Source organism: Adiantum capillus-veneris, chromosome 17 (assembly GCF_014529385.1).
Source record: "Adiantum capillus-veneris isolate H3 chromosome 17, ASM1452938v2, whole genome shotgun sequence".
Classification (NCBI taxonomy): domain Eukaryota; kingdom Viridiplantae; phylum Streptophyta; class Polypodiopsida; order Polypodiales; family Pteridaceae; genus Adiantum; species Adiantum capillus-veneris.
In genome coordinates, this window is record NC_140947.1 from 10,723,885 (window position 1) to 10,745,552 (window position 21,668).

Here is a 21,668-nt window from a genome sequence, read left to right on the forward strand (position 1 = left end):
ACGTTGTAGGAGCAGTCCCAAGGCTTGGTTAGTAGAGAGAGAGAGAGAGAGAGTTACTCACTTAGAGAGATCTTAAAGAACTACCCTTAAAGAGAGAGAGAGAGAGAGAGAGAGAGAGAGAGAGAGAGTCTACTTAGAACTATGGACTACCTGTCATATAGAAGTGGTGAGTTTTACAATGACATCTGGTTCAATGTGTATGAGTAAAGACAAGTTATTAAGGCTACATATGGTTCAATAATGTCGTAAGAAAGTAAGAAGTATATATGGTTTTCACCCCCGTGGTATTATAAGTAGCTGCTTCGAAGTTGTCATCTAGAGCTGCTTGGATGCCAGGTCACGCTTGGCGAAGCTCCAGAGATCAATGTCATTGCTAGGGTTGTACGTGGCTGACGATGGTGGTGAGGAGGGAGCTGGTCCCGGGGCGCTGCTGGCCGGCTGCTCATGCTGCTTATCTGAGAGCTGGTCCGCATCGGCCAGAGAGGAATAGAAGAGGTGTTGGTGAGCTGAGTCGGAGGGTGCATTTTGGACATCCTTGCAGGTGGGAGCTGCATCCTGGCTGAGTTGGGAAGCCACAAGGCGGTCTAGTACGCGCCAATCGGTGACGGGGTCGACCTCTTTGGAGGCGGCCAGTAAGGCAGTGGCGGCCGCTAAGCTGTTGTTGTCGGCACTGCTGCAGCTACTGGTGGTGTTAGCACTGCTCGTTACTGCGCCCGACCGGTGCAGCTGCATCGCTGCAGCTGCCGCATGATTGTCAAGCTGCATCAGGGCCCTTACGTGGCTCATATTGGACCCCGTATTCATAAAGCAGCCAGGCCCCGCCAGCTTCGGGCTCTCCAGCTGAGGTAGCTGCATAAAGGGATCGTGCGACAAATGGTAGTCCGCCAGCTGGTCCAGCTCTTGCTTGCACGCAAACGCCGTACCTGCATGCAGATGCCCCCCCTGCATGACGTTGTTGAAGCCCCCAAAATGGAACAGGTTCATTGCATCTGATGAAGGTAGCTGCTGCTCTTGCTGATGCTGCTGCTGATGGTGGTGCCCGTGGCCGTGGCCGTGGTGGTGCATGAGACCGCCGCTGGCCATCTGCATCATGCTGGTCATGTGGGCCGTGGCCTTGGGCGAGTCCAGGCCCTCCGCAAAGAAGCTGGACATCTGCTCCTCGAAGCAGCAGCCGCCCATCATGGGATCCCTCTCATGGAGCATTGCCTTAATGTTGGGGCTCCTCTTCTTAAACACGCGACACACTGCCCACCCTTCCTCCTGCAAAACCAGTCTTGTGGACATTAATAATAGACCTGCTCCATAGTTTGCAAAATCATAAAGAGAAAAAAAGGCTGCAGTAAGACTCTATTCAACTTACACTGGTTTGAGAGACGCTGCCCATGCCACTGCAACCATTTTCACAATTCTCAAGGCGGTACTCATGCATGATCCAATCTGTCTTTTGGCCATTGGGGGCTCTTCCCCTGTAGAAGACAAGTGTTTTGCGCATGCCCACTAGCTTGTGCTTACTGTAGATGGCCTTGTCTCGACCCGTGGCCTTCCAAAAGCCCGCTGCTGTGGCCCTGTTGGTTCGTGTGCCCGTTGGATACTTCTTGTCTTTATGGCTAAAGAAATACCACTCATCTTGATCCGTTGACCCAATTTTACATCTCTCTGTGCCACAAAAACCACAATGTCATCAAAAGTTATACTATTAGAAAATGAATATAGAAAAGGCCTCAAGCACCGAAAAGGAGCCAAAATATATAGAAAGGGGCAAGGACTTTTAACTTTTGCATAGTTATTTACACAGTTTTGATTGAGAATGTATATGTAGCCCATAGTAAATATTGTCTATGTTTGTAATGTCAATCTTAAGCACTATCTGAGTTTTTGAGTTTGTAGTGACCAATCGTAGGCATTAGTGCTAATATTATATCCAGGAAAAAGAACCTTTGTCTTTTCTAATAGATAAGAAACCTTTGTCTAATAGATAAGAAATTTAAAAAGTTTATACAACAAGATTTTTACATGTCATTTTGTACTCCGGATGAGTCTCATCAAATTGAGAAACTTTTCCTTTGTATTAAACCAATCTTTATCTATCATTGATACTTAACGTGATAGGCAGCTCCTGAATTGATGCATTTGAAGGTAGGTGAAGAAAGTAGACTTGAAGGTGGCTAAACAATGAAAGGGATTTGTTTTATTTTTTTGGTTATACTCACAATTATGAGTAGAGATGTTGCATGTACAATGGATCTCAAGCACTATAGTGTGCGTTCAATGACTATTTATAAAACCCCTTGATTAGCTACAAATTTTTACTATTAAAAGGGACACTTTGCTTACTCGATTTGAGCAGTCTTTTGTATGTGAAAATGTGAGTAATTAACATAGAATAAAATAATCCTTACTATTGAACGCACGCGATAGGTAATTTTTTTGTTGTAGTGATCCCTCTAAGCATGTTCCTTGAGGGGATAACATTTGCAAAAAAGAGCTCCACATTTCATAAGCAAGAGACCTTGTTTTTTTCTTACCAAACAGTTCCTACCATCGATTAGCACTTTGCAATTTCCTAGAGGGCACACAGTCGATGCAGCTCATTGCATGTTTTCAATTCTTTGACTTGCACAATTGACCCTATTAAATAGATAAGGTCAGTTCTTTTGCTCACGATAAGTGAATTGAACTACAACAAAGTTCCTCTCAAAGACTCGGACGTTTTGGGCTTTCCAAATCTCCTTCAGGTAGCACTATCTGGTTATTTTGTGTATACCAAAATTACTTGGTTTCAGAAATCTTCTCCCTCCGAACGCCAAGTCATTAAAGTAAAACACCTTCCATGTCCTCTACGTCCATTGGCATATTTTGGTAGCAAGACCCTGCAAAGAAGGTCTAGTCTTTAAACAAACGTAGGGAATCCTTTGAAGCTGCTTTGAACCCTAAAGCAAGTGTCTCTGCCAATCCGCCTAGCAAGAATCCTATTCCCATTTGGGATAGTCCCCCACGTGATGAATTCACCCTCCAAAATGTGATGAGCGGAGTGAACATATCTGCTTTATATATGAGCTTGGTTTATGTTTTCAATGTTTTTGGAAGTGCAAAAATCCTTTCTTTGTGCCAATGCCAATGCCAAGCTATCTAATCAAGTTGTCCTTCACCCCATACGCAGCTAGTATTAGACTATTGCACGAAATGTTTGAGACTCTACTGATCAAGAATCTTTCATTGGAAAGCTTGGCCAATGCCAAGATTTCTAATTGAGCTCTATCTCAACGGCTAGTATTGGACTACTGCATAAAACTTATGAAATTCTACTAATCAATAGTCTTCCATTAGAAATCTTGGCCAATGCCAAGCTTTCTAATTGAGCTCTATCCGGACGGCTTATGTTGGACTATATATTGCACAAAACTTTTGAGACTCTATTGTTCAATAGTAGTTCACTAAGATTTAAGGCTATATTGTACCACCGGTTGGTCCACATCCTTATAGCAGAATTTATTGTTGTCCTATAAAAATGTCAGCTTGGAGGTCCTTTATTATTCACCTTTTTGGACATTTTACTCCAAAAGGAATTCAAGGATCCTCCTTTTAATGTGAGCACCATTCTAGTGACAATCGCCCTTTGTTGCACTGATTGATCTTTTTTGTTTAAGTATTCCCACAACTCTATGTTGAACCCAAGCTCAAAGCAAATACCCTCCCCTAGTCCTGATTATCGTGCACGTTTTGGGCCCAAATCAGACCACACGACTCTATCATATGGCTTGCCTAGGTTGAGTTGTAGGAAGATACATTCTTGCTTCATGAAATTTTGATACTCAATGCCAATCATTATCACAAAATTTTGTTTATATTGATCTTCTTTTGATGAATCCATGTTGATGGGGATGATTACTTTGTCTAGGATTGGAGCAATGCTTAGTGCTATAACCTTGGCAAGGCTAATGCCAGCATTGATATAGGCTTCCAGTGTTTTACTTGATCAAACCATCTTTCTATCTTTACAAATCCTTATTTACCATCTGAGTTAGTTGGATTTAAAGATTCTCCCAAAACTCTTTGAAAATTTTTGTTGTTAGTCCATCCCACCCAAGGGATGGACTAACATTAGTATCCATCTTCCGTTTAGCAAATCCTTATTTACCATCTCAGTTAGTTGGATTTAAAGATCCTTCCAAATGAAAACTTTTGTTGTTAGTCCATCCCACCCAAGGGATTTTTGCTTTCCCACTGCCTTCAAGATAAGCCAACATCTATCATCTCAAATGGGCTTTTCCAACAATGTAGGGGATTGGTTACACATGTGGTTGTTGTGCCTTAGCATAAATAGTACTCTTTCTTCACTAACTAATCTCCATGGTGTTTGGTATTCAAGCATTCATTCAATTGTGTGTCCTTATGAGATGCCATTTATCTTTATAAGTGCTTTATAATTGATATTTATTGTGTGCAAATAATCTTTCTACATTTTTGGAATGTGTCTCACATCAACACACCATTATTAGAAATTATCTCACAGTAGTGCACCATTTTTGGAATGTATAACTAGATAAGTAGGATAGTACAAGCCTTCAATTAGTGCTCTAAATTATCTTGTTGAACAATGAAAACAATCTAGTGCTAAATCAAAAGTATTCACAATGAGACATATGTAAACTTGTTTTAGTGTTTTGACATATTCTTTAAATTATTAATGTGAGAATTTGTAAACTTCAATGTCTTCTCATATCATGTGATACATAGAACAAGAGCAGTCATGAGGTGCATCTTGTAGATGTAGGTGTATGACATGGCCTCAACAAGAGAGTGTATTATTCTTACTAAAATCTACAGGGTTATACTAACAAGAAGAGGTGTCAAATCCAATTCCCCAAAGAAGTTGCAAGTTTGTAAAGAAAGAGGGGTGGTTTCATTCAAAAGTGAAAAATATGTAGAGAGGGGTTTGTTTAAACCCTTGATCACACATGACACTTAAGACTTTTTAAGGTGCACCCTCAAGAGAGAACCATACAGACTTTGGGCTAATCACCAAATAGAAGTCCATATTGATCAAGCTCAATAGCAGGGTAGTTTACCTAATAAATCCTAACAATGTTATAGGTTTATACATAAAAGGTGTTGGTTTGTTGCATTTTGGAAAAAACTCATTTTGCAATTAATCTAGGGAAAATTTTTAATATACTTTAAGTGTAGCTGATATATTTAATCATTTATTGGTGCACCCTTTGGGGAAATATACACAAACTAGCTTCGAATACTTTTGCATCACAAATATGAAAACTCAATCTACCAAGTGTGAACTATTTGAGGATAACTATTTGGCACAACTGGGATTAAAACAAGGGAGCTAGCATAAAATTTTCCTTGTTAGCTTGAAGCTTCTATGGTAGTATCTCCCAACAAGGATGCAAAGTTCTACTTTGTGAATCATATCCCAAGCCATGACCACCCAATCCTACCTTTGATTTGTTTAGGCCACCATAAGCTTTGCACACATGGATTTTTCATGTGGCACTGGGTCCAGGCTCCCAATGTCACCTTGGCTCTTGGACTCCCTATGCTTCTCAATTTTCCCCATTGCCATGGAGTTGTGTTTTTATTGTTACTCTTCCATAGGAACCATTTGAAGGGTTTCAGAATTCTTTCCAATTGCATTGGTTCATTTTAAAAATATATGAGACAAAGGATCTGTATGAGATCATTAAGGATTTCCCACATTCTCATCTTATTGTTAATTTTGCTCAGGATCCAATTGTCTAAGATATTGACCCTTATTGGGGAACAGAGATATCCGAACACTTTGCCTTTTGCAATAATCTCCCTCCTTGACCATCCAACAAAGCCAAACGAGTCATTTCAATGAGTGGAATGAATCTTGATTTTTTGATGTTATAGTTTGATCTTGATGCATTGCAAATATTTGGACGTTCTTGAGTACTCTTCTTAGCCACTAGGAGTTGGTTTTTATGAAGAGTAGAGATTCATATGCGGAAAACATTTCTAGTAGTTGTTCTCTCCCTGATAGTGAGAGACCTTCGATCACCCCCTTTGGCAGCATTGACATCAAGTGGGGTCACAAGCAGGTGTGAACCATTTGCAAAGAGTAGCGGGGCAACCAGGAAACCTTGCTTGATTTATCTCTTTAGGTTAAATATTCCCACAACTCTATGTTGAATAGAAGCTCAGGGAAAATACCCTCCCCTAGGGTGTGCACTATCGTGCACATTTTGGGCCCAAATCCCAATGCCTTCATGATCACTTCAATGTAAGACCACAAGATTCTATCATACGGCTTGCCTAGCTAGGTTGAGTTGTAGGAAGATTCATTCTTGCTTGGTGAAATTTTCATACTCGATGCCAATCATTGCCACCAGATTTTGTTTATTTTGATCTTCCTTTGATGAATCCATGTTGATGGGGGATGATTATTTTGTCTAGGATTGGAGAAATCCTTAGTGCTATAACCTTGGAAATAATGCTGTAGGCCAATGTCATCATTCAGATAGGCCGCCAGTGTTTTAAGATAGAGAAACAAACCAATTTGGGAATAGGCTTCATCAGAACTTTTTTCACACTAGTAGCCATCTGTCCGTCTAACAAATCCTTGTTCACCATCTGAGCTAGTTGGATTTAAAGATCCTCCCAAAAGTCTAAGACTTTTTAAGGTGCACCCCTCGAGAGAGAACTATACAAACTTCAAGGTCACCAAAGAATTCAAATAGAAATCCATATTGATCAAGATCAGTAGCAGGGTAGTTTACCTAATAATTTTGAAAAGGGATCATTTTGCAACTAATCTAGAGAGATTTTCTAGTATACTTTAAGTATAGCTAATATATTTAATCCTTTATTGGTGCATGCTTTGGGGAAATATATGCAAACTAGATCCCAATAATTTGCATCACAAATATGCATACTCAATCTATCGATTGTGAACTATTTCAGGATAACGATTTGGCACAATTGGGATTAAAACAAGGGAGCTAGCATAAAAATTTTCTCGTTAGCTTGAAGCTGCTATGGTAGTATCTCCCAACATGGATGCAAAATTTCATTTTAGCTGTGATTATGAGAAATCTACTTGCATGAGGTTTTGGTAGGACCTTTTGTGAGTCAAACTATTCCTAAAAATGCTTCTATATGTATGAAACAGGCTAGGAGAAACATTAACACAAATCTAGTACTTTGCACCACCTTGCTACTACAATGAGAGCTAAAAAGTGAACATTTTCAAGGAGGTTTCTCTAAAAGAAAAGTCTTATTCTTGGATAAACATCGTATTCAATTATCGTATGATTTGTAATACTGGCCCCATGGCTCAAAAAATGATTATTGGTGGCAATTAAGGAGTCGTGGGATCAGAATATTGTCAAAATTGCTCTAGAAAAGCAATATTGCTGATCGAGGGGATGTATGGTTAATATTCTTATTGAGGCAAAGATACAAACTTCGTAGCATATAACTTGAAAGTTAAGCAATATAGTCAATCGAGGGGATGTATGGTTAATATTCATATTGAGGCAAAGATACAAACTTCATAGAAGGTAACTTGAAAGCTAAGAAGTAAACATTTTCAAGGAGGTTTCTCTAAAACAAAATTCTTATTCTCGGAATAAACATTGTATTCAATTTTTGTATGATTTGTAATAGTGGCCCCATGGCTCAAAAAATGCTTATTGGGGGCAATTAAGGAGTCATGGCAAGGATCATAATATTGTTAAAAAAGCTCGAGAAAATAGCAATATCGTCGATCGAGGGGATGTATGGTTAATATTCATATTGAGGCAAAGATACAAACTTCGTAGCACGTAACTTGAAAGTTAAGAGAATATGAAAAGAAAATTGGATTCCACATCAAAACCCTCTATTGTCCCATATTTAGAAGAAAGGAGGTCAAATTAAGGTCATGGTGACTACCCATTAAAAAAATGGGAATTAAGGTTTATAAATTGATGATATCACCTCATACTAAATCTTAAAGTGGTGGCCTAGTGGCCTGCATGTCGAGATGGCAAGAAAGAATATCCTCTTTAAAAGAATTGAGGGCCTATGAAAGAATACCTAGTAATTCTAACTATGTTGCACTATCTATAGAATATACATAAAAGCATCATCTTGAAACTTTATTAATTGCATTTTTAATGATTTTATGGCTGCTTAATGATTTCTACAAAATAGCACTGCGTCCATAGCAAGTAATTTCCATCAAAACTTGAATGCAAATATCTCAAACTATGATTTAACTACATGTATTCCTATCTACATGGCAACTACGATTAACTACATGTATATATCAAAATAGCAATAAGTTTTATCAGTAATTTTCATTGCAAATATCTCAAACTATGATCTAACTAGATGTATTCATATCTACATGGAAGCTATGATTAACTACATGTATCTGTCAACTTACATGTATTTGCAACAAGAATATTTCTTGTATGGAGATATTGCTCCATTATTGGTAAAAAATATAGAGTCTAGACCCCAATTTCTTGTTATTAGTATATACTAAGTAGATGCACATGTGGTGTTTATATATGCATACTAAACTAGATTTTTTAATTATGCTCTATAAGTTGAGATAATTGCATCATTGCTAGGGCAACGTGCCTATTAGGCCTCTCTAAAAGAATAATGACATAGAGTGGACACTGGACACAAGTTATTGGATGAATAAACATGATAAACTTGTATGTGGTGATATTCATTTGAACTTGAGTGGATTTAGTCCTTAATTTTTAGTTTTTCTTGCTTATGTGAATGTAAACTAGTCAAAGTATAGTTGATAATTTTGTTGCTGCCAGCTTACATTCAAACTCATATGCACATACTTCCTCACTTGAGGGACATGAGAACATTTTTGAGATACAAGAAAAACCGTAGTACTGTAACACAATGAGATACAATACTTCTTAAATACTTTGAATGGAACCCCTTTGGTAGCTCATGAAAATTTGTACCTAAAATCTTGTGCATGTCTAGAGGCTCACAAAAAGCCTTGTCTCATTCATTTCAACCGATGATATTATTGATTGAGGTCCTTGGTTTACTACCCATAAATGGTGTCTCTATGTATGATAGTATACACTTTAGAGAGCTGCTCATCATATTCATGATATTCTTGTGCCAATTTGGACTAGTATCTTTTAACAAGATCGGTGATACTATGGAGGGCAAAGCATGATACAACAAACAAGATTGTATAATTTGTTGGGACCTGGCATTCCAAATTTCTCACACTATGTGGGGCCAAGCTATAGGTTTGAATTTCTCATACAACAACTATGTGTATGGAGCAGTGTATAAAGGTATACTCTATTATACTCTAGTTCAGCATGGATCTGTCGACAATAGAGGTCTCACAGAGCGTAGGGATTATGTAGACACTCTTCCCCTGTCAATTTTTGAGGCATGCAAACATGTTGTAACATTACAAAGTGGTCCTCATTATGTAGCCAAGCACATTGAACTAATTGTGTCTTGGGCTATAAATATCGCTATCAATGTCTTAGTATCATGAAATTGAAAATGTAGATGCAAGAATGCCCAAGTAAACCAGTTTTACCATTGCTATTGCTTACAAATACACAAGTAATGGAAAGCTAAATGAAGAATCTGGGCAACCAAAAAGTGCTCAAAGTGGTACCACCAATACATGCCATCACCCATCTAAGATCAACCACATGCTATGGATTCTTACTTGCAAAAAATACACCTAAATAAACTATAATTCATATCCCATGGAAGGGTGTGCCAATAAAATAATTTTGGAGTGACAACTCAACCTCAAAATCATAACTTTATCAAGAGAATGATAAAACCATAAAGGGTCACTTAAAATCTTATGTTTATTAAGTAACTAGCTAAGAGTGATTCTTATAATCCCTTTTTGGGGATTTTTGCCAAGAGATTGGGATGGGTGCAAGATCGAGTACCCAATTTACCTTTTTTGGTATAGAATGTGACATTTAAACATGCCCCAAATATATTTTTTTGATGTGGAATTCCCATTATATGTGCTTGCATTGCCAACTAGAATCAAGAGGCTATGAAAAACACTTGGATGACATAAAAATGTCAAAATCCTAGCTTTGACATGATAACAAACCTAAAATCTATACCATGGGTGAACTTTAAAAATATAGTTAATTGAAATAGGTGGAAGATGGGCTTAAGTTGCTTGATTACAATCAAATGTTCACTTGGTTGGCCTAAATTGATTTCTCCATCAAAATCGAGCAAGACATGCAGTCACTTTGAAGTTTGCACTATAAAAAGCATTGACTAACCGCACTATCCAACAGTTATTATAGATGATCCATAGACATTGATTTTCATGATGTCCAACAACCAACATAACCAGTGTTGCGCGATGTTTTTCTTGAAGTCTAAAATTGAGGAAGGAAGTTATAATTTTCATCCGTCTCTGCTATCGATGCTATTGTGTGCATACAATATCCTTCTGAGATGAGGCCTCGCATTTGGATTGAGACAATCAATGTGTTGTAATGAATCTCTAACCAAAGCTTAAGAGGTTGCTGCCTAATCATGGCATACTCTTCATCAATATCACAAGCTCACACTGAAAGGGAATGTGATTATGGTAGAAATGTTAAGAGCGGTTCATAGTGTGATTGAGAGTTAATTATATGAGATAAAAGAGAGATGGACACTTATAGCGATAGTGAATCATGAGTAGATTAATATAAAAATGAGTACAAAGTGGGTTAGAGTGATGGGGTAGTGATACAGTGCAAAGTGTATACAAAGTGTGTAGCTTCGGCTTCTTATATAGAGTTGGGAGAGAGCATCTGCTGATGTAAGCAGTGATGTCAAGTGTGTAGGCTTCCAATGTAGAGAAGGTTCTCACTTGTGGTGGTGTGGATGTGTCACACACCCCAACATGCATATGCTAGCCCATGTTGGCAGTTGCAAATAATTTTTTTTGCTCTTGGTCTGTATACAACCACAATGATTTTGATGAGCTTTGCTTCATCATGTGCGGAAGGGTGTGGATGAGTTGAAAGTTTTGGAGTACTTGACCCTTATTTCAAGGTCGTACATAAGGATGTAAGCTAACGCCATCTCTCCTTTGATGATAGCCTCAAAGAGGATAATGTTGGGCTTCCTGAGTACTTTTTCACACCGACATAGAAGCACAGAAGGAGCATTCAGATTTAGCCTTGCCTAGGCTTTCTATCCTGATGACACAAGGAGAATAAAAGATCTACATACAAAGCTGGAGCATTAGCCTAGGAACAACCTAAAAGCACTTGTGATGGTAGACGTGATAGCAGAAGAAAACACAAGTCAACAAGATGGCACAAGTTGTAGTAAAGAAGATGATAGATATTGTAATGGACATTGTTGCCATAATGATGGAGATCGTGGTAGATATCATCAACATGAAATAAGTATGATATCGTGGAAAATTTTACAAAAGATATCATGATGGATACTATAATAGACATGATCGACAGATCATGATAGACATGATCCACATTAGAGAAGTATGAAAGACAGAGATACCATGACACAAAGGTTGAATGTCATAGGAACGGTGATCAAAGGACTCATATAGACTATGATGATTGTACAATTAGATACAATGGATATCCTAGCAATGTGACAACGATAATGAGCACAAAGATGGAGTAGCAGGGATTGAGATGATAGAAACCCTAGCTCTTCAAAATGACATCAACATCAACCACATGGACTTGAGCTACTCAATATTTATTCAGGTGTTTCATGTGGCACGGATAATGGTTTCTTTGTGCATCTTGTGTGCTTGCTTCATTGAAAGGAAGTGAGTGTGAATGTGTCACAAATTTCCACAATATGTATGAATTCTAATCCAAAAGATGTTGTGAAGAGATATCAAGAGTTATCGATTAATCTTGTCTCCACATGATCAACAAATTAGAACATTAACATAATCTACCAAGTGTTAATACGTGAGGCTGATTGGTTTTCCCTTTTAAACAAATAGTGGAAGAAACAACGGTCGGAAGCTCAATGGGTTGAGGTCACGAAGAACATTTGGAATCCACAATGGCCTCATTTTATGAAGGTATTTTTGTGGAAGGTATTGTGGGATGCTTTGCCAACAGGCTTCAAGATTCAGGCATGTGGTATCGGGTCCGATAGATGTTCAAGGTGCAAATTGGCTAGCGAAGACCTCACCCACCTTTTCATTGAATGCGTAGCAATTAGAGGCCTGACAAGGAAGGTGTGCAAATGGATACAAAGAACGTGGAAGATATAATCTTTCAAGAAAGATATGTGCCTTGGTGGAAAACAATTTCAAAGTCATGCATTGCTAATCTACACTCAAACTGTCAAATCTTGTTTCTTCAGTAATATCTAGAAGACCAGGAACTGCTGTGTCTTTGATAGCGATCTCTCCGTGGCTAGCTTCTTAGAGATTGTTTAAGAAAATAAGGAGATACTATATGTGTTAGGTAAAAGGAAAAACTCGGATGGGTGGCTTAGGGCGATCCTCACCATCTAGTCAAGCCTTGTTGTGTAAAGAACTGAGCTTTTGGTAACAATATGTTATTGAGTACTTATAACTAGTTGGCTCGGATGTAACCGTCTGCCCCTCAAGGCTCAGCAGGAGCTTGATGCTCATTTTTAAATTTCTTTGTGGCATTATAATACAATCACTCACAATTGTGAGTTTTGCAAAAAAAAGACTTGACTATTATGAGGCGTAACGGCAATGGAGAAAACATAATTATAAAACTCCAAAGTCTAAAGCAATTGTATGCCCAAGCCAAATTATATGGAGAACTATGAAAATTATTCATCCATGCATGGCTCTCTTTAGACACTTAATTATAAAATTTTCCATATGCATCCCAGAAACAAGATATCTACACATGTATAAGAAAGACGGACACCATGTATTGGTCCATAATGGCACATGCTTTCACTCTTGTCATATCAACGTGAAAGAAAACTAAAAAATCATCTATGTGATAATGAAATCTAGTGACTAAGCTCAGGGAAGTCACTATATGAAAAGCCTATATGTCGCGTACGTTCGAGTATTACTTATAAAGCCCCTTAGTTGTGAATGTTTCACCTATAAAACAGACCCTTTTCTTTATTCAGTCTATAATTTTTTTTTTAAAGATCATGTTTTCAATACCCTTGTATGTGTGAAAATGTGAGAAAATATAGAATAAAATAATCCTTATTATTGAATCCTCATCATAGGCATTTGTTTAATTGTAGTGACCTCCTGACTGAGTAAACAAGATTGTGAAGGGAGAGCACAAGCACTAAAGCCTCCACATCCAAGTCAACCATCAAAAAATGTAGGGCAAGAACTTGACATAAGTGTCACAAGCTGAGATGATCTTAACTGATTTTAGAGATAAGCGTGCTTTTTCCCTTTAGGTATAGAGCACTCAATGCAAGATTCCTTGAATCCTAATCCAAGCTTCACAGGAGATCGAGTATTTTAAGGATGTCAGTTTATGGCTACATATATTAGGTCATATTAAAAGATAATAAGCAACTCATCTCCATTAGGCTACACAGAGGCATAAATGGTAAGGTAAAACTAGAAAGGAGATGCATTGATTATGGGGTATCAAAACTGTGCCAAAGAAAAATAGGTGCATCATCAGCCACACTCATCTATAAGAGGAGATGCATTGATTGTGGGGGATCAAAACTATGCCAAAGAGAAGTTGTCATAAGTGTCAACCTTCTAGACATTGCAAAAGTCAAGCCACTTCTCATTCAATGGCTATGACAAGGACGCTCCCCATGACTCACATGAAGATAATAAAATCAATGGTAAAGTGAAGGTAAACGAACAAGAAGGTGTTACTCGTTTTTCTCCGGTTTGAGGATGACAATCTTTAAAATGCAAAGGCATGAGTATATGACAAGCTTCAAAGTGCAAAATCATGATTAGATGGAGATTTATTTTAGCTACCATAAAGAAGACATATTTAAAAAGTTTTACCAGCGAAGTTATAGTTATGTAGACCTTGTATGATGACACAACATGTCACAAAAAGGGTAATACGAGACCTAAACTATGAAGAAAAGTCAAGTAAAATGGGACTATTTATAGACTATGCACATATTTAGGTTATTTGTTTGTGGTTTCTAGTCCTCACTATTAGAAGGGAGAGGGAGAGGGGGGGGGGAGAGAGAGAGAGAGAGAGAGAGAGAGAGAGAGAGAGAGAGAGAGAGAGAGAGAGAGAGAGAGAGAGAGACTCTCGTCGTGTCTGCAGAGGGTTGTTGTTCAACACGTTCTTGCAACTATAGCGGATGTGGAGGAGACGGGGACTCGAGTGCACCCGAAGAAGAAAACATTTAATAAGTTCTCGTTTTGAGGGGTGGATCCTGATGCCCTCCTTGACATGACATGACATTTGATGAGGTGGTCGAGATCTTTCATGCCTATGGGCACCAAAGGTTTTAGTGGGGCTTGAAGAGAAAGACAATGGCTTTGATTAACAAGCTTCGGAAGGGGAAAAGGGAAGCACCTACTAGGGAGAAGCCCGAGCCTATGAGAACTCAACTAAGGAACATGATCATTATGCCTGAGATGATCACTAGCATTATTGGCATTTATAATGGCAAGACATTCAACCAAGTTAAAATCAAGCTTGAAATTATTGGCCACTAGTTGGGAGAGTTTTCCATCAGCTACAAGTCTCTTAAGCATGGAAGGCCCGGTATTGGTGCCACCCACCTTTTTGTGTCAACAATGTACTCTTCAAGGTGTCAACTCTTGTTGGATTTTGAACATGTAACATGAGATATTGATAAAGGGTTAAAATTTTGTCTAATAAGACTAGTTTAAATGAGTTTTTTTTTGCTTTAAAAAAAGGGGAGAGAGAGAGAGAGAGAGAGAGAGAGAGAGAGAGAGAGAGAGAGAGAGAGAGAGAGAGAGAGAGAGAGAGAGAGAGAGAGAGAGAGAGAGAGAGAGAGAGATTTGGCACAAGATACAAAATTCGTCAGTATGACAACAGACTATAAATTATTGTAATATAAAGATAAAGTTTTTAGAGAGAGAGAGAGAGAGAGAGAGAGAGAGAGAGAGAGAGAGAGAGAGAGAGAGAGAGAGAGAGAGAGAGAGAGAGAGAGAGAGAGAGAGAGAGAGAGAGAGAGAGAGAGAGATATTTGGCACAAGATAGAACATACCTAGACTATGGAACTTGAACTACAACTACCAGAACAACGAGAGTGTACAAGAGGTGACTGTATAGCCAAGATGACACTATGAACTATCTAATAGGGTGTTATCCTCATTGCTTAGGTCAATGCTAGAATGATAGCACAAAGAATGGTTCCAACATGTAGCATTCCCCCATTCATAGTGGAGCTAACCTAGGAGATGATACTGAAAACAAAAAAAGAGTTCAGATTCCAAAAAAATGGAAGGAAAGCCAACATAGACTATGATAGTTAGAGGTGATGATGCATGAACATGAGTATATATAAACTAACCATGCATGGCTCAAAGGATAAACAATAGTGAGGTTGTCTTAGAGGCATGTCTTTAGAAGCATAGAGGCTGGGCCACACATATCTTTATGATGACTCAGAGGCTCAATGAGCTTGTAAGCATGGTGATAGTAGGCAATAGCAATATGTAGTCGAAACTTCACTTTGAATCACATAGTCACATGAATTTTTGTAAAACCAATGTACTTCTAGTCTGTAGATGTTTTGTGCTCTCAATACTCGCAAAATCTAGTAGCTCTCTTACTGTAGAGTTCGAAAGTACTTAATAACAAAATTTATGTGAGCTTCTTGATTTGAGTAAGTCTTTGGAAATGGAGGATGGAACCATTGATCATGTGCTGTTCATGTTCCTTTTCCATTCACAAAGTACTTATAAAAAAAAAAGTGATATTGGAAAAAGGTGTATATGATTCCATGTTTGCATCCAATTGCAAGATATCAATCTGCCACATGTTTTTATTCATTCTTGATCAAACACATTCTATATGTTGTGTTTACACTATGTTTGGATCTTAAAGTAATAGAATCTGTTACAAAATAGTGTAGAGACTTCTCTATGGATCTGTAAGTTTGGCCTTTCTACTATATGTATTAGGCAAATTTCCACATAGGTATTTTTTAACTATATTTTCATTCAATAGAAAGGCTTCTTTGCACCATGTTTGGAGTGAAAAGTCCAAAAGATGGCATGTCTATGATGGTGACTATCTCCAAGTATAAGGGCTAAGCTTGTCTTTGTGAGTGGTTTTCTAAAGGGTGGATATTAGGCTCCATTTTCATATTGTCTACATAACATTTGAAAGTTAATGATGAATCTTATGGGTCATCCAAGTTATTTATGGTATGCCACAAAGATGCAAAAATGACATCAAGAAGGAATGAAGAGAGAAGATTCACCTCAAGCAGGTTTTCCCCAGCTTGCACAATGCTTGTTGTAATGTATGACAACATGATGAATATCAAAGAGTAAATAGATGGAAACAGGAGGCTTATTACCTTTAAGAGAAATAATCGCTTTAATTTTCCCATGGACTACAAAGTCTCTAGAATCTCTATAGTGAAAAATACCAAAGCTATCTCCCGCGTATAGTGGACTTTTCATAATATCAAAGGAGGTAGATTAGATTGCCTACAAGCAACAAGTACCTCGTAATTATTGTCTCCATAGAGTGTTACATATGTGTTGTTTAAATAAGGGCTCATATTGGTAATATAGTAAAGAGGGTTGTGTTAGCCGATGGCATTGAACCTCTGGCTTAATTTCATAATCTAGTACATATTCAAGATTTGACTTATGGAGGCTACTAGCTATGCTAATCAAATGTTGTTTGTTGTGATCTATCAAGTAGTGCCTAATGAGATATATGGCTAACATTACTCCATCACTAGCATCCAAGGAAATGAGCTATTGAGTAACCTAGTTACCCTTAATGCACATCTCTCGTACTCCTCAGGCAATTCTGTAAGTATAAAGGCAGCTAATTGAGTACTAGTGAATGCACTTTCCATAAAGGAGAGATGATCATTGATCACCTTGGTATTCATTAGAAAAGACTTTATGGAAGTTCCAGTTTCAAAATTTATGGAAAATAGCTGCCCAAGAAGGGTTACCACTCACATCACAGAGCCTCAATCAAACATTCCAACAAGCTTAGATCACATCCCACTAGGTTTTTTCAAAGTTTGTAAAGTTGGAGAGATTTCCTTTGTGAGCGACTCTACAAATGCGGACATCACCTTTGCATTGCTCACATCCTATTATTGCATGATGTGAGATACACCTCGTCATGAAGTCTGGTGTAACTTTTGCCTCCATGCCATCGATGATGTTCCATAAGCCTTTTCAAGTGAATTAAAGCCGCATGCATGGTCAACTTCCAATGAGCATATTTATTGCCGTTCAATTTGTCATTTGCATTTGACCATGGCAGTGCCATCGCACATGTTTCTCCAAAATCCTTTTAGTAGACCAGGGCAGAGAATGTGGAGCTCTTGTTGCCCCAAGGCTGTAGAAAAAGCTATCCAAATAGACATACTATACTTTCTTAAAAAGAAAAACTTCAAGTGCCCAAGGCCAACTTTGAGGCCCCTCTCCAGATGCCCCCAACCTCACATGCAAAGCCTTGGCAACGTTTCAAAATGCTGCTAGTAGACAAGTTAGAGAAGAGGTCATAGCCGTTGGGAGAATTACAAGACGCCTTGAAGAGAGAGAGAGAGAGAGAGAGAGAGAGAGAGAGAGAGAGAGAGAGAGAGAGAGAGAGAGAGAGAGAGAGAGAGAGAGAGAGAGAGAGAGAGAGTTTTTGAACCAACTAACTTGGCAATGAATTAGTGATTTACAATGGGGGCATGAGTTTGCTTATATACTCCCCGAGAGAATTTCCCCTCCCTAAAATTGTGTCAAATAAGTAGAATAAAAACCTAAAAGACAAATGGTTAACTAGGCTGACATTGGGCATTCACTTGAGATGCATAGCTCCTCGATGGCATATACTTCTTGCATGTAATGGGTTTCTGTCCTATCACTCTAATCCAAGGGGAGGGGGTGCCCTACAACCTTTTTGTTAAAGTCATCTCCAAGTAGGACAACTATAACCATTCCGTCAAGGTCTAGGGTCAAGGGGCATCAACCCAATTGGGTCGTCCATCTGTTGTCCATTCCTACTGGGAATGCCCATTGTGCATCGTTGAATGAATGACGCATTACCAACCATAATATTAAAAAACACTCTATGTGAGCCTATAGCGAATGAAAGCATGACACTTGGGAAGCCTACATCTAGGATCCATCCCAATTTTTGGAAATGCTTCCACCTCATCTTGCTTGCTCCTCGTCCTTGGACACTTGACAACCAAGAAAGGACCGTTACCATCCTTTCCCTCGTAATCATTGCTCCCACCATGGCTAGCAGCTCCCCGCCGAGAAAGAGCCATTAGCATCCTTTCTCCTGTAATCATTGCTCCCACCATGGCTCGCGATTCCCTGTTGGTCTCTATGTGATCGCAATGGTTATGGGGAAAGGACCGTTAAATAACGTTCTTGTCTCTACACCATAGTCACACATTTGCAATATAGTACCACCAATTAGGATGTCATAAGGCTTTGAATGAGACAACCTGCTAAAATTAGTTGCTAGTAAAAGTGACTCGATAGCAACAACTATAGAAAAGTAAGCTTTGTAGCTCTGAAAATTTTATTCGCAGAATTAACGCTAAGTAATTTCTTCCCGAGCTGATTTTAAATTGAATTTTAAACATCCCATGGATACCGAGATGGAGGTTTATCGTCCTGTTATAGCATTAGCTTGGTAGGCAAAATGTGAGAATATTTTTCAAACTCTATCTCTCTCTCTCTCTCTCCAACTCCAAGTTGGACTTTAGGAGCACTGGTCTTTAATTATGTGTTTTCATTAGCCTTCTAGATACAAAGTTCAAGAACATAGAAAATAGATTGTGTACTTGTCAATGTTGTGGAGGGAGACACGTTATAATGGCTGTCAGAGCGAGCTAGCAGCAATGTATGTATTTATTTTCAGAATGCACGCGCGCGTGTGTATTAGTTATTTCTGAAAATGTGAAGGCGTGCGCGCGCATGCGTGAAGAAGGGAAAGAGTGGGCGAGAAGAGCACACCTTGAAGGTCCCATGGCTCGATTTTGTACAGGTCGATTTCGCGGATGACGTCCAAGTCGATGCGTTGGGACTCGACTTTCTTCTTGAGGTAGTAGTCCACCAGCTCTTCGTCAGTGGGGTGGAAGCGAAACCCGGGGGGCACTTTCGTGGCCGTGGAGCTTGCCATACTTATACTGTTGCAGGCGCCAATGGACACTAATTGATGCACTGCAGCGCTTCCCCTCGACTAGTATTGCTTCGTTGCCTGCACGTAAAATGAGTAAACTGCATTAGGGCAAGCGAAACATCTATTTTTGGTTCTTTTGAATGGTAAATATTTCTATGTGTGTGTGTAGGAGTAGCCGCTAGCAGAATCTGCACATAGAAAAGGTTTTCATCTTTCTTTTCAGCAGACTTTAAGTTTAAAGGCGTCGATAAGCTCGAAGTTTACTGTCTCCCAGATTCCATCATCCAATCCAGAATTTAGAGAAACGTAAGCATGCATGCAGGAGCAAGAGTGGAAACTTCTTCTACGGACCTTCCAAATGGTCGCTGCTTGCCGCCGTCGCCGCCGATGAGTCGTCGGCCTGTGGCGCTAGTGTTGGAGATTTGGCGCGAGAGGTTCGTGATAACGAGAGGACAAATAAGCATTTAATGCGATGATATGTTGTCCAAAAAGCGGCGGCCTCTGTCGTTTAGCGGGGCTGTGCATGCAGCAATTAAATAATGAGAGAGAGCAGCGGCACCTGAAGAGAGTAGAACAGAAGAGAGAGATAGAAAGAGGGAGGGGGCTAGCATTGCAGACGGTGAGTGTGTGTGTGTGTGCGCGCGCGCGCACAGGCAGCAAGAGAGAATGAGTACAAGGGGGTGAGGCGAGACCTTATTTTTTTGTTTTGCTTGGGCTAGTACTGATCGATCAGTCGCGGTGGTGGTGGAGTTGGTGGTGTGCTTTCTTTTGGTTTGGCGCTTTGCAGACGGTGGTGGAAGAGAAGCAGAAACACATGCTGGGATGGGAGTTGCAATTGATTACCCTCTCGCTTCTGTCGTTACAGGCCAGGGTAATTAACAGCTCGAGCCGTGACAAGGAGCCGCTTGGCCACACCGCTTCTACCCAGATCTGTGCCGTTCAATGAAGTGGTTATAAGAAAAAGGAAAGAGGTTGGGGGGGGGGAGCTTGTCTCACTCGTCTGTGTGCTTGTGTGTGTGTGAGAGAGAGAGAGAGAGAGAGAGAGAGAGGGGGGAGGGGGGGGGGGGGGAGAGAGGTGATAAGTGGACTTGCATGATTAGGAGAGACTAACAAGAGGGGTTGAGAGGGACTTTGGGGGGGGGGGGGGGGGGGGGATGACGTGGATAGTGGGGTCTAGCTTCTCAATCGATGAGTAGTGGAGAGCAAGGGAACACAGAAGCCCACTCTCCCCTTTTCCTTGTTTCTATTATGCATAGGGCCGCTTCCCACGTTACATCTCTGTTACTTCCCAACATAAGGTGGCAAAAGTACTGTAGTGGAAAACAAGCTACAACGGCAGAGAGCTCAGAGCGGCAGCCTGTAGGCGAATGCATGATGGATGGGTGCAGTTCCTCCCCCCCCTCTTGCTCCATGCACGTGACCTGGCCCCAAGTGGGCAAGAAACACATTGTCACGCTCAAGTGCATCTCCGAAGTGGGCCAGAAAAGGCGGGTGCCCAACTTCTATCGTGGCGTCATCCTGCTGGCTGACTGCTTCCCTTTAATCATCTCTGCGAATCATGAACTCGCAAACTATTGCACGTGGGGTCCGCATCTTTCCAATTGTTTTCAAAAGTTTTGCATGCGCTGGTCCGAGGTCCGGCGAGATGAGTAGCGAGTGCCGGGTAGCACTCCCTTGCTGCACTCACGCGCTCTTGGCACCGCTTGATCATTCCCTAACGCGTTGAAAATGGTTCTTTCTCACTCTCAATTGTCTGGGCTCTGAACAGAGAGACCAAAAGAAGGAAGGCCTGAAGGCAAAGGAAACATCAAGGAGAGCTATCTAAGGATTATGTATATTCTTGATGGCTCATAAATAGAAAGATTGGCCTCCATCTCTCCCACCTAAGGGCTTTTTGCAGCTCCTTAAAATCATCTTGGACAGCATCAATAACATGACCATAAATCTCTTTCATTACAGCAACGAGGCTAACGGAGAGAGGACCAGATGAAGGAGAGTGAGGAAGGCCAAAAGTAGCTTTCTTTCTTTCTGACCAAATATGCCACACGAAAGCATCTTTGAGACAATCTGCCATAGGAAAGCACGTGTAAGACAAGTCAATAGAGGAACATCTAGATAGCTACATTCTCCTAGCAAGAGAGATTTCCATGTGAAGTGAGCAGAATTTGTAGCAGGTTTTTTAGAGTTCTCTTTTGAGCAAAATGTTGTAGTTGTAGCTAGCAAACTTATGTGTGGGAGAGTCGATCTCTTCATGAATATTGCACCTACTACAACTTCCATCCGATGTCCCAATGTTTTTAGCTTTTGAACATGTCCATATACCCTGGTGATCAATAATGAGCCACATGAGACATCTTTGTTGATACTAGACAGCCTTAC

The 21,668-nt window shown here is 39.8% G+C and overlaps 1 protein-coding gene and 1 pseudogene across 1 annotated transcript; one reads left to right on the forward strand and one right to left on the reverse strand.

Moving 5' to 3' along the window:
- Positions 1–129: 129 nt before the first annotated feature.
- LOC147436798 (NAC domain-containing protein 7-like) lies at positions 130–20,280 on the reverse strand. The gene is made up of 5 exons (XM_086486213.1): positions 19,982–20,280; positions 19,641–19,806; positions 19,124–19,367; positions 1,361–1,656; positions 130–1,260 (listed from the first exon to the last, which is right to left on the reverse strand). Exons 3-5 carry the CDS (start codon positions 19,287–19,289, stop codon positions 316–318), a joined length of 1,407 nt encoding a protein of 468 aa, XP_086342339.1. The 5' UTR covers positions 19,290–19,367; positions 19,641–19,806; positions 19,982–20,280; the 3' UTR covers positions 130–315.
- On the forward strand, positions 14,390–14,785 carry LOC147436799 (small ribosomal subunit protein uS19 pseudogene; annotated as a pseudogene).
- Positions 20,281–21,668: the final 1,388 nt, after the last annotated feature.